This window comes from Syngnathus scovelli, chromosome 3 (genome assembly GCF_024217435.2).
Source record: "Syngnathus scovelli strain Florida chromosome 3, RoL_Ssco_1.2, whole genome shotgun sequence".
Taxonomy (NCBI): domain Eukaryota; kingdom Metazoa; phylum Chordata; class Actinopteri; order Syngnathiformes; family Syngnathidae; genus Syngnathus; species Syngnathus scovelli.
Window position 1 is genome coordinate 14296460 of NC_090849.1, and position 12544 is coordinate 14309003.

At 41.9% G+C, this 12544-nt stretch overlaps 1 protein-coding gene across 2 annotated transcripts in view; it reads left to right on the forward strand.

Annotated features, from left to right (window-relative positions):
• The window catches only part of hmcn2 (hemicentin 2), a 39148-nt gene that overhangs the window by 8350 nt on the left and 18254 nt on the right, over positions 1-12544 (forward strand). For both annotated transcript variants that reach the window (XM_049763456.1, XM_049763457.1), the window contains exons 11-30: positions 688-960; positions 1299-1440; positions 1717-1844; positions 2766-2879; positions 2959-3117; positions 3187-3381; positions 3836-3931; positions 4031-4158; positions 4238-4382; positions 4708-4820; positions 6068-6227; positions 6297-6456; positions 8599-8726; positions 8883-9134; positions 9585-9668; positions 10926-11117; positions 11193-11323; positions 11471-11615; positions 12012-12138; positions 12219-12376. In XM_049763456.1, coding sequence (XP_049619413.1) covers positions 688-960; positions 1299-1440; positions 1717-1844; positions 2766-2879; positions 2959-3117; positions 3187-3381; positions 3836-3931; positions 4031-4158; positions 4238-4382; positions 4708-4820; positions 6068-6227; positions 6297-6456; positions 8599-8726; positions 8883-9134; positions 9585-9668; positions 10926-11117; positions 11193-11323; positions 11471-11615; positions 12012-12138; positions 12219-12376 — 3030 coding nt within the window. The remainder of the gene's footprint in view (positions 1-687; positions 961-1298; positions 1441-1716; positions 1845-2765; positions 2880-2958; positions 3118-3186; positions 3382-3835; positions 3932-4030; positions 4159-4237; positions 4383-4707; positions 4821-6067; positions 6228-6296; positions 6457-8598; positions 8727-8882; positions 9135-9584; positions 9669-10925; positions 11118-11192; positions 11324-11470; positions 11616-12011; positions 12139-12218; positions 12377-12544) is intronic.

Genomic DNA, 12544 nt, shown 5'->3' on the forward strand with positions numbered 1-12544 from the left:
CTGTGGTTAAACCTTGTGACTGTCTGTCATGATGAACTTACTGTAAGTTAACAACAAACTGATGAAGACTGGCGGAACAAGACAAAAATTTGAGTTGTCTATAAAAAAATAATCGTCTTTACTTTTTTCTACAGCCTGTCAGCTAAGATATTTTCATTTCATTTTTTGTTTCTAAGTTTTGCCAACAGTATAAAAAAATCCTGCACAATAAGGCTCTTACCATGTCTTATAAGATATAATGGTTTAGAAAAAAATCCACCCGTTGCTGAGTGTATCATGAAGCTTGTCACCGCCTCTGCTAAATTGTATATACATTTTGCTAAAGAAATTCCAATATGACTAAATATATCACTTTATTCCATATTATTATTATTAATATTATTGTTTGTATTACTATTATTATTATTCCTATTAAAACCTGATGTAATAGAGAAAAAAAGGTAGATTCAAAATTTGTGCGAAAAACCCCTACAAATGTTATAAATACAAAATGACCAGTGTAATGATTGACCTATGCCTTGCCTTCAATTCAAGTGGATTGGTAGTGAGATGTCAGTCAGTAATGCTGAAGCGGTTTCTGAGACTTTGCAAAATGAGAGTGCAATTTAAGAATCTATCTACAATTCCTCTGTTATTGTGCACTTATGGTGAAGCTTTTAAATTTTGGTCTTGTCTCTTACAAAACAGAACCTGCTCCTGTACTCAAGCCAGCAGTCAACGTGACTTCCTTAGTGGGAAGTGTGGCTGTGTTGACCTGTAAGGTAGAGGGCTCCATGCGCTACAACCTGACCTGGATCCGAGCAGGTCGCGCCATCCGAGCTCGTTCGGGGAGGGTGAGGCTGCTGTCCAACTCGTCCCTTCAGATTAGCAGTGTGAAGATTCAGGATGCTGGGGATTACCACTGTGTGGCCTCAAATGCCCACGGAGACAACAGAATCACTGTATGGCTCTTCGTCCCAGGTACGGCACGAACACACTCCAGTAGGCATCTGTTTAACTACTTAACACACTGGGCCTCCTGGTTCCTGTCGGGACACTGTCATCTGGTTTCCATTACAGCGTGAGCCATCCTACAGTTGGGTTGAGCCTCAACCTTGTCAGAAAATGTTTCTCATGATGCATGTTAAAATTTGTGTTTTCTATTGTAGCATGACCTCTGACTCTCCTGATGAATTTCACAAACAGCAGTTTCATTGCTGGGTTGAAATCTTTACTAATGTTTAGTTTGAATAATAAATGACATAATGTCAACAAGGTCCCAAGTAACTGTCAGCTTTCTTTGGATCATTGGACTGCAGAGGCACCTTCTGTGGTACTTCACCCCCAGAGCCAGGTCTTTTCCCGAGGGGATGAAATCCGCCTCGTCTGCTCAGCATCCGGCTCTCCCCCTCCTCTGCTCTTTTGGAGTCATGGAAACACGTTCCTTGCTAATCGGCCGAGGTAAGAGGACTCTCAACCCACTCAACACCTCCGGCACAAAGGACTCATTACATTCCACTCGAGCTACAACAGAAATTGCCACATCCTGTTTGAATCATTGTTCTGGTATAAAGATTGTTTTGCCAAATGCTGTTTATGTGCTTATTGAGGCAAAAATAAATTACTTGATACACAAGAGAAACAAAAATTCTTTGCACTAATGTTCGTTTTTCAGTACATCTGCACATGTAATCAGTGCGAGACTGCTTTGTGAATTCTTCCAATTACCTGATGCAGGTTGAGTCTACATGAGCGAGGAGTTGTGACCATAACAGGGGCTGTCCCAGAGGATGCTGGGAATTACACATGTCTGGCAAGCAACGTGGCTGGGACTGCCTCACAGTCTGTCTTTCTTACTTATGCAGGTATCTAATTATATCTTCCGTCTGTTACTAAGAATAATTCCCTCACTGTGTTTTAGATTCTAAGAATTCTTTTAATAATGCTTCTCAAGCAGATTATTTTGGCATTGTTTCAATTAAAATGATACTTTCCTTGTTTTGCCTGCATTTATTGTGTTAAATTTTGAATTTCACTCATGGCTATCAGTTAGATTGCATAGATATTTTGGTCCTCTCAACTCATGTGGCTGTGTTGACATCGATATTCATTGCATTGAGCTTGGACTTGGTATTCATCGTTTTACAACAGTGTAGATTGCAGAACTTTGGGACTTTTGATTATTGGCCGGCTGTTTATCTGCTTTTTTGTTTTTTATGTGTTGCTCAATAAGGAATCTATTTCAAATTGTGTTGACTTCAGGGAGATATTTATTTAAATGATCAGTTTATCACTTTATCAGTGATGTAGCTGACCTTGGGAACGCCCTGTACTTTTTGTTTTTGTTTCAACATAAAAAAAGGATGAATGAAAGTTTAACATTTACAACAGAATAACATTTATTTTTATTTTAGATAAATAAATTTCCTTAATTTAAAACAGATACTTCAACCACTGTTGGTGAACAGGGCTCTCTTAAGGCACGCACAATAATTGAATAATGAAGCAAGCTTACAGGAGCGTTGAACAGTTCATTTCTATAATGTTCAGTTGTCTGCAAGTTTATGGAGGTTACCGGTGTGATTTGAGATTGGTCGACAGAGTCAAGGGATTGGGAGAACCAAAGCAGAGCCAGAGGTAGAGAGAAGTACTTTGGACACATGTGGGCTGATAAAGCGGGCGGGGGGAAATCTCCATCCGCACGGTGTGTGGTTTGTGACCAAGTGCTGCTCCGCTAAAAAACAAGAAACAAAACAGCAAGTCTGAATCTTGCTCTTTTCCTTCAGAGGTGCCTATTATAACAGTGGTGCAGCAGGTCCTACTTGTAGCTGTTGGGGATGATGTTACTCTGGAGTGTCAGGCCAGTGGAACGCCACCTCCTCTTGTCCATTGGTTTAAAGGTAACACACAGTATAACCCGCTTTAATACATCGAAATGCCAAAGACAAATTGGAGCTCATTTTCATTGTGTATTTCCAGGGAAACTTGAGGTGGGCTCCGCCCCCTTTGTTCAGCAAGATGTCCACCGTGGGACCCTGCACATTGGAGGAGTACAGGAGGTAGATGCTGGTCAATACAGCTGTGTGGCCAGCAGTCCTGCTGGGACCTCATCTGGCACAGTCACTCTGCAGGTTGGAGGTAAGACCAGATTGCCTAAGTCAAGTCAATTACAAGGAAATGGATCTCTTACCACTTATCGCACCACAGTGGGACCTTTGTTCTCTGAGGCACCGGTTGACATGGCCGCTAATGTAGGGGAAAACATCACCCTTCCCTGTGTGGCTCGAGGTTTCCCGCAACCAACTGTGTCTTGGTACACTCAAGATGGCAGACACATTCTCCCAAGGACAGACAATCACAGCAGAAAAAGCCAACTAGCGAATGGATTCCTTCTGATTGACAGTGAGTTACCCATGATGCATTGACCCGATCCTGAGCTTTGGTCTGCATCATTAAAAGAACTTGACGATTCCCTTGAACTGGCCTGTCAAATATTGTACAAGCTATTCGTCAGCAAACAAAACAAAATATCATTGGCACTACAATAATCCTTGTCAATGGCATGTCGTGACTATTTTTTATTAACCTGCATTTATTTAATGTGTTAAAGTTGAGCTGAATAACATGTTCATCTCCCAGCAAGACTGAGTGGGACGTGTTTGTCACCAGGCTGACAGCAAAGCCAAACCATCAATCCTGTTCGTTCCTATTTTTAACTCCTAATTACAGCCCAGTAAGATAAGATAAGATCACTTGTTATTGACGTGCTGACATAATTTATATTGTTTCTACTTGTGATGCTGAGGATGCTCCGTTGCTAGGTTTGAAGCATCTTTCATGTTCAAATTCACGACAGGTATCTGGCTGGATGATGAAGGGCTCTACACCTGTGAAGCCAAAAACCAGTTTGGAACCATTAAAGCTGAGGCCAGAGTTAGTGTCACTGGACTGGGTAGGCTTCTTTTGTTTGTGACTGAGCAATTGTTTCTGACTGCATACATACAAAGTGCAAACGCTTGAACTGGCTAGTACTTGATTCATACAATTGCAGAGCCCCCACTCTTAGCTCAAGGTGCCCCCGTCATTACCACTGGCATCGGGCAGTCCCTGAGTATCCCATGTATGCTGCTAGATGGAATCCCACTCCCAGAGAGACAGTGGTCACGAAATGGGAAACATGTAAGATCTAATTGTGAAAAAATGATTACTGTGTACATTTTCTTTATTGTGTGACATCTGTTTTTGTTACTCCACCAAGGTTCAATTGAACGGGAGAATGTTTGTGAGGAGTGATGGTAGTTTGTACATTGAAAGAGCTGTCCCGGAGGATTCTGGCACATATGTTTGCACAGCAGTGAACGTAGCAGGCTCAATGAACATCACAGTGAGCTTGGAGGTCCATGGTAAGTCGTCTTCCGCTTTCACACCCTCTTCTTGCACTTGAGAAGATTTGAAGGCAAGTCATTACAGAAACAACTGTAATTCAGGGGACTGACCACCTGCTGCCATCATTGTGAGAGGCTTCAATTTGTTACATGCTTTGAGCAGTGGGGTCATTTTGCTCATAAGAGGATAATGACAGACAAGACAGATTATGGTTCATCAGTTTGTAATGAATAAATGCCTGGAGTGCCGATAGAGTTCGCCTTCTAAGGCCGGCGATATTTGTGAGGCCCAAGCAAATAGTCAGCTGTGCTTTGTGACCTACTTTCTTTTTCTTCTTCACAGTGCCCCCGGAGATCAACGGTGGGCCCTACCGCTACATAGCCAACGAGGGTCGAGCCATCACATTATCATGTGAGACCACTGGGGTTCCTAAGCCGGTTGTGGTCTGGTCCAAGGTGGGAGTTTGATGTTTTCTGTTATTCTGGTGGCATGTATTCCTGACTTCACACGTCCCTTGCTAGCCTTTCTGATAATAATAAAACATCATAGTGCCTCAAGATAGGAATTCAGCACCGGGCTGCTGACTTTCTACTTACAATATATTTAACCAAAGTGCTCAATTAAACGTAATTGGTAACGTGAGCTCAAGGAGTCACCCATAGTATTTGTTAGTAATGTATTTTTGCAGCATTTTGCAGAGCGTTATTCAATCTTGTTCTGTGAGAACATTGACGGTATTTTGTTAATTGCTTGACCATGTTGCACTGCATGAACTTTGAAGTAAGCTGCTCTTTGCCATTCAATGAATTATTCACAAACTCCCTACAGTTGACTGGGGATTTGTCCAGGGCTTCTGCCTTTTGCCTTAAGTCTGCTCGAGTTTATCCAGCCACTGGCCTTGAACAGGATAAGTCATATAGAAAAGGATGGAACAAATGGATGACATATTCCCAACATATCAAATAGCAATTTATTGCTGTAGGTTTCCTTCTTTCATTGCCAAGTTCTAGTTCGTATGACATTCTTTAACTACGTTCGACTAAATCTTATCAATTGTATTTTATTATTTAAGTGTTTTGATCACCGTGGCGTGTGTGGCTATCACATTTGCCTCACAGTCAAAGTTTCTGAGTCTGAAACTCATCTTGGACCCTTTTGAATGAAGTATACACGTTTTCCCTGAGTTGAGATTCAACCCAGAATGAGATCCAACGCTTTGACCGCGAGGCAGACATACTACCACTTGTTCGACCATGCTGCACACACATGTTGGTACAATATAATTTAACATCTGCGCACACGTGTTGGTACAATATAATTGTTTGTTACAATGCACAGTCAAGTATTCCCACAATATCGACTCTCACAATTCTCGTGTGAAATCCTAATCGAAAAAACATTTGTTTATGCTGCTCTTGGAAATGACTCTTATGGTTCTCTTTGCACCCATGTCTGCAATGCGTTCAGCTCAATGCTTTTTGGTTACAACTGTTATTATTTTATCACAGCTTTCAAGTGTGTTCAACTTGAAGGCTATGTTAAACTATAAACGTCACATCAGGGATTTGAGCCAGATTTCTTCTTGTTCTTTCCCAAACAATTTTTTCAGGGCGCTACTCAGTAAAATATATGACAGTATCTCAGTTTGTCATGTGTGGAGGAGAGCCATAGTGGTTTTAACACTTGCTGTTTGTTGCTTCAGGGAAGGCAACCTCTGCCTCGTGACAGCTCCTCGCTTCAAGCTGACCCCAATGGATACCTCCACATTCCTCACCCCACCACTGATGATGCAGGAATCTACATCTGTACCGCCACTAGTTCTGTGGGTTACGCTAGTCGAGAAATCCAGCTCAGTGTCAACAGTAAGGCAAATAAACCCAGACACAGCAGTTTCCCTGAAATATCACTCACAGTTGTTTCCCTTTCTCTAGCAATACCCAAGATAATGGGTGTGAGTGACCATGACTACATAGTAAAAGTGGCTGCAGAGGTGGGAACGGAGGTAATTCTACCTTGTGAGGCCCAAGGGAGTCCGACACCACTGGTCACGTGGAACAGAAATGGCCAACCCATCCCCCCTGTCACAGCAGGGTAAGTGGAAGGCTTTTTACATCACTGTGGCAACAATGTCATGCGTGGTGAAAGATAAAGGTGCTCACCGTGCCTTACGTCTGATCTACGCCTGGGGGCCTGTCTGTGTGTCGTCTTGACTTGCTAGCTAAATTGAGGTGGAACATCTGGTCCTGCGTGGCTCACAGTCATGTGTGGCCAGACCAGCGGGCCAACTCAATTCACAGATATAGGACAGAAACTAAATGAGCCAAGAGGAAGATGACGAAGGAGCCGAAAGCTGCAGTGGTGACAAATGCAGAGTGGCTTCTCTGAAGAAAGGAAATGTGGGTGGTAGTGCGGGGGATGCCGGGAAGAGGGGAAGAAAACTAACTGACAAAAAGGAGATACAAGCCCTGTCTGCCTGAAGATGGGAATCCCTGGGGTGCGTTAGCAATAAAACATGCTGACTCTTTACTAGTTCTGTCTGATGAGTATAACATGTCTGTGTGAACAACCCCCACACGGGCCCATGCTCTGCAAACAGAGCCACTTCAGACATGTGCAGGCTGTACAGTACAGAAGAAACGAGCAGGGTGCTGATTGTTGCGTCATGTCAATTAGTGGGTTGGGTAGATTTCCACCCATCCAATGTGAATGGTGAAGACACAACTCTTGCGGTCTGGTGTTTCAAGACCTGACGCTTCACAAGTTTATCTTTGTATCAGACAATGTACACTAATGTGGGCACTGATGGATGGGCGAGAGCGAATAGGCAGTCTTATCCTGTGTGCTTAAGCTTGCGTAACCCCGAAAAGCAACATTTTGCACAAAGCACCGTCACTTGGCGCCTCAAATGTCACTGCTTTTCATCATGCGCTTGGAGGACTCGGGTTAACTGTGATAAGCCACAGCATGGAGTCACAAGCCATTTTTGCTTTCCACTGAAATAAACACTTTATTGTTGTAATTCAGTTGCCTAGCAAAAACACTTATCTACCATGACTGGGAGAGGTCTGTTTACATTTGTGTGTATTTTGCATTTATACAACTCTACTTTGATGCTGTTCAGATGAAGACAAACGCTTTTCAAGTTACTAAGCAGCATTTCACTCCCTTGAAACATTAAACAGCTGGGCATGTTTTAACCACGAAGCATACTTTATGTTCGTCTCTTGACAGGCGAACTAATGGCTACATTGGCACCAGTTTTTCTTGAGCAGATGTCCCAGTGATGTACGTCTAGCACCATGGTCAGGCCTTTCTTTAACTCAAATCACCCGTGAGGCCATCGTGAAGAGTGATATACTTAACACACAGTAATATTCTATTGACGTTGGCATGTCTGTGACCTTTCCCAGGGTGACTTCATCAACTTAAACTCTGGCTACCCTTTTACGCCGTAATTACCTTGCACAATGGTAACAACTCAGGGGAGATCACTCGGCCCTGGAGGAAGTCTGCATTCCACTGAGTGCTTTCTTTTTTTAGATCTTACATTTATCATTCAGGGCGGCACACAGTCACCATTCAGACTCTCACTGGTTTTCTCAGGGCTACAAACAATGAAAAAAAATCCTTTCATCAGTTCACAAAATCTTTCTAATCCATTTTCTACTAATTTTGAGTCGCCTTAGGACACAGATGTCAAACTCAAGGCCCGGGAGCCAGATACGGCCACATCATTTTATGTGGCCCACGAAGACAAATTGTGCATCAAATTCGTGTGTCATTACTAGAATTGCAAATTGTCTTCACTTTTAATAATATATATATATTTTTTAGATATTTGACCAGTTTTTACTTGTCTGATTTGAAAACGAGTTATTTGTCAGTTTGTTTTGTAGCTTTTACTGTATATAATAAGAGGTGCTCATACATTTATTTGGGTTGACAGTCATACTGGCCCTCCGAAAGAAGCTATGACTACAATGCAGTCCGTGAAAAAAATCACTTGATATATTTTAGGGTAACAAATGTACTTGCAAAAAAGTAATTCAAGGAAAAATATTTGTTTTAAACAGGAAAATGTCTTATTAGTCTTACACATGTCTTGCAAAAATAGGAGAATATGAGGATTTTATTTCTTTCAATTAGAAAAATGTCCTTTTTATAAATGCAGATCTTCATTGAGTCATTACTTGTTTTTTGTGTCATTTCTCTGGCCACCCCAATATTCCCCAGGTTCACCGTTTTGCCCTCTGGCTCGCTGAAGATAACTGATGTACGCCTCATTGATAGCAAACTGTACACTTGTACTGCTGAGAATCCAGCCGGCAATGTGTCCTTAAGTTACAATTTACGCATCCAAGGTAACTTTGTTGGGCATTATTATAAAGTCAGAAATATTTTGTTGAGAACACTTTCATGCTGATAGAATTCATAATTAAACATCACTTCTCTCTAAACTGATAAAATTATCATTAGATATGTTAAGATGTATGTTAAGGTTGCTCTTCTGTCCTCAGCCAAGCCCAGGATTCAGCCTGCACCCCCTCTACTGAAAGCTCTGGTGGGACAAACAGTCACGCTCCCATGTGTGGTCCAGGGGGAGCCAAGCCCAGAGGTCAATTGGTTTCACAATGGACTTCCTGTTGGGATCAAGGAGACATCACCTCTTAGGATCCAGCAGGTCAGCCAAGCTGACAAAGGAACTTACCAGTGCGTGGCTCGTAACAGTGCTGGACAGGAGACTTTGGAGATCATGCTGGAAATTCTTGGTGAATTCCTGAAACTTAATACTACCCTTTTATGGCTTGAGTTAAAAAAAAATCATTTTCGCCTCCATTAACTCATAGTATATATTTAAAAAGTGTAACGAAGTTAAAAGTGTCTAGTGCCACATTTTCCAACCTCAAAATATGTCCCAGATCACATTTTATTGGGCCACCAAGAGAGTCGAATGTTGCAAGTCATTTTTTTTTTTTGCCCATGAAGCTGAAACCTAACATATTTGAAAACCGTTTTTGATTCATGTTTGTTCCAATGAATATGCGGTTAGTTCGGATGAATATACTATGTTCTGTAATTGATGATTCATTAGATGTTTGGGTTCTGGAGAGAAACCAAATGTGTGATTTGAAACCTTAGTATACCGTGATACCATTTTGGTTTTGCAACCCTTTTTCAGTCTTTTGATTCTGTATGTAACCAATTTTTTATCCCCACAGAGGCCCCATCTTTTGCCGAGCCAGGAGATTCCATCATGGAGAAAATAAGTAACAGCAAGGTAGTCATCCCTTGCCCCGCTGAAGGTAACAATAAAATGAATGAAAATTCTCCTCTCACAAACTCACAGGGTCATTTTAAAAATGGACTGTTAAAATGTACTTGGAAATGTAATCCAAATGCCATAACATAAGACAGTAACTTGATCACTCTCATCCATCCACACCAACCACAGCTCGTGACCGTAGATGAGAGTATAAAGTAGATCAATCGGTAAACCGAGAGCTTCGCCTCAGCTCAGCTCCTTCACCAGCACTGACCGATAATGACTGCAGACACCGCACTGATCCAATTATCAATCTCCCGCTCCATAGCGTTACATGTTTTGGGTATTCTGATTACAAAACACCACCGCGTATGCCGTTATTCCCCGAGCTTGTGAAAGCGAGACAATTGGCTGCAGGAAATAAGAATCCCCACTCCGAGTTGTTCTCCATATAACTTCCTTCATGAGGAAGATGCAACCCAGTTTGTTATAAACACCCAGGGGTGTTATAAATTCACCAACAATAGCATTACTTTTAAAAGAGGTAATCATTTCAGAAACACATGGTGGATATCAATCAGTCGAAGTCCACCACTGCAAATAAATTCAAGAGTCAATTAAATGAGGTCTAACATGTAAAACGAAACATCTGTTTGCATTTCCTTCCAACAATGAGATACATTTGCTTCAGAGCTCCTTAATTGTAAACATGTGTCTAGAAAGACACCAGATGATAAAATCACAGTTTTTTTTTCCTGAATGACTCGTGGGAATAATTTTGGGGATTTGAGCAAAGGTGTGATTTCTCTACACAACACCTCTGTAAATAGACAGACTCAACCGTTCTATACTGCGCTCTGCTCTCAATAGTTGTGAATTTGTGTTTGCCGCGAGACCCCCCTCCTTTCACCTTTTCCTCATTCCACATATTGTAGTCTTCTTTTACCACTTCTAGCTTCTTCTTTTGTGCCCACTTCTCTGTGGAAAACATCTGTTTGAGTTTCCGAAGCTTGAGCGTCATAACTTTGAACTACTCTTACTACTTAACAGTTGTCGTAGGTAATAAATCTCGATAACATGAAGCCAAATCTTTCAACAAACCTTGATTCTACATATTGGTTGGCTTTTTTTTCTCTCACGGTGCCCTTGAAATTTCAATCTGACAGTGAAAGTAAACTGAACCCATTTTTAACACGCCTGCCGTGCTCTCTAACATGGAGATGCGTGTTTTGTTTGTTTTTTTAGCTCGCACTTGAAGAGAGACTTATATTAAATCTCATGTATTTCTGCCTTGCAGGTTCTCCACCACCAAAGGTGCGCTGGTTCAAGAATGGCCTGGAGATACATCCTGGACAATCAGAGTTTTCTGTGACGAGGGATGGAGCTCTCATAATTAGCAGAGCCTCTGCCAGTCACAGTGGCGACTTCAAATGTGTGGCAACCAATGAGGCAGGCTCTGTGGATAGGAAGACCAGATTGAAAGTGAATGGTAAGACCTCGTCCCCATTTCTATTGGGAAGTACAAAGTTCAACACAAATCTTCTGTTGTCCTGTGTTATTTCAGTTCCTCCTGAGATCCAAGATGATGGCCAAGCACATAACCTTACTGTGACCTTAAAGCAGCCTCTCACTCTTGGCTGTGATGCCTTTGGTATTCCTTCCCCGACAATTACCTGGACTAAAGATGGTCATCATGTGAGTTTGTGACGCGAGTGTCCCAATGAACTGGACCTGCGTGTTAACATACCCAAGTTATAAGTGATTTTTCAATGCCATCATGTGGTCTTTGTTGCAACTACAAGATGACGCTAGGGACAGTCGGGTGACTTTCTTTCTATCCAGGTTGACAGTCCTGGGCTGTATCTGCAAAATGGGAACCGACTGCTTAAAATCTACAGAGTCCAGCCAGAACACGCAGGAATGTTTGCTTGCACCGCTCAAAACTCAGCTGGAGAAGCACGAAGGGAATATCATATTGTGGTGCAAGGTGAGCTCACAATGCAACAATCCCCGCCTATTTGTTAAGTGGCGTCACTGACATTTGTCAGTGGAAAAATATCGCTTAGATCATTCCTGCCATAAGCACAGCTTCACAATCTAATCATATCAATTTCACATACAAGAGTTGCATTATAAATTATGTTTGTAAAAAGATAAATATTCCAATTTTATTTACATTTTTAGAGCTTTACTCATGTACGCCTACCAATATATTATTGTGGCAGTAGTCGCAGTAGAACTGCACTATCCATCCATAATGGGATTACATTTATACATTATTACATAAATATTGCATGTTTTATTTTACAATTACCTGAATTTACTAAAGACATGCGTTCAGTGTTGAGTAAGTACCATATTGTGTGTTAACATACCGTTGCAGCTCCACCAGTGATCTCAGGAACATCCAAACTCCAAGATATAACAGCCGTCCTTGGCCAGGAGGTGGAGTTTCAGTGCAGAGTTAGTGGGCGCCCAGCACCAAGAGTGGAATGGAGTCGCGACGGAGAGTATGCATCGTTTTTCAGACGTTTATTTCAGCATCGACTCCAAGGATATGATATACTGTATCGGTCCTTCCTGTTCTCAGGGTGCTATCCCGTGATGGAGATCCACATGTGGAGTTCCTGGAGGATGGCCAGGTGCTGAAAGTGAAATCAGCCCGGTTGAGAGATCAAGGACTTTACCAGTGTTTGGCCAGCAACAATGCGGGGACACAGATACGGCAGTTCAGACTAACAGTGCAAGGTTTTCATTTTCTTTCCTTGCTCATAATTATGAGAGAGAGAGAAAAAAAAAAAGAAAGTTATTAAACAATTACTATTGGGGATGAGATGGCCACTGGGGATGAGATTATAGTCACAAAAGTGTTTTGGTAACAGTGCTGTTATAGGTACACTAAATACTTCAAATGTT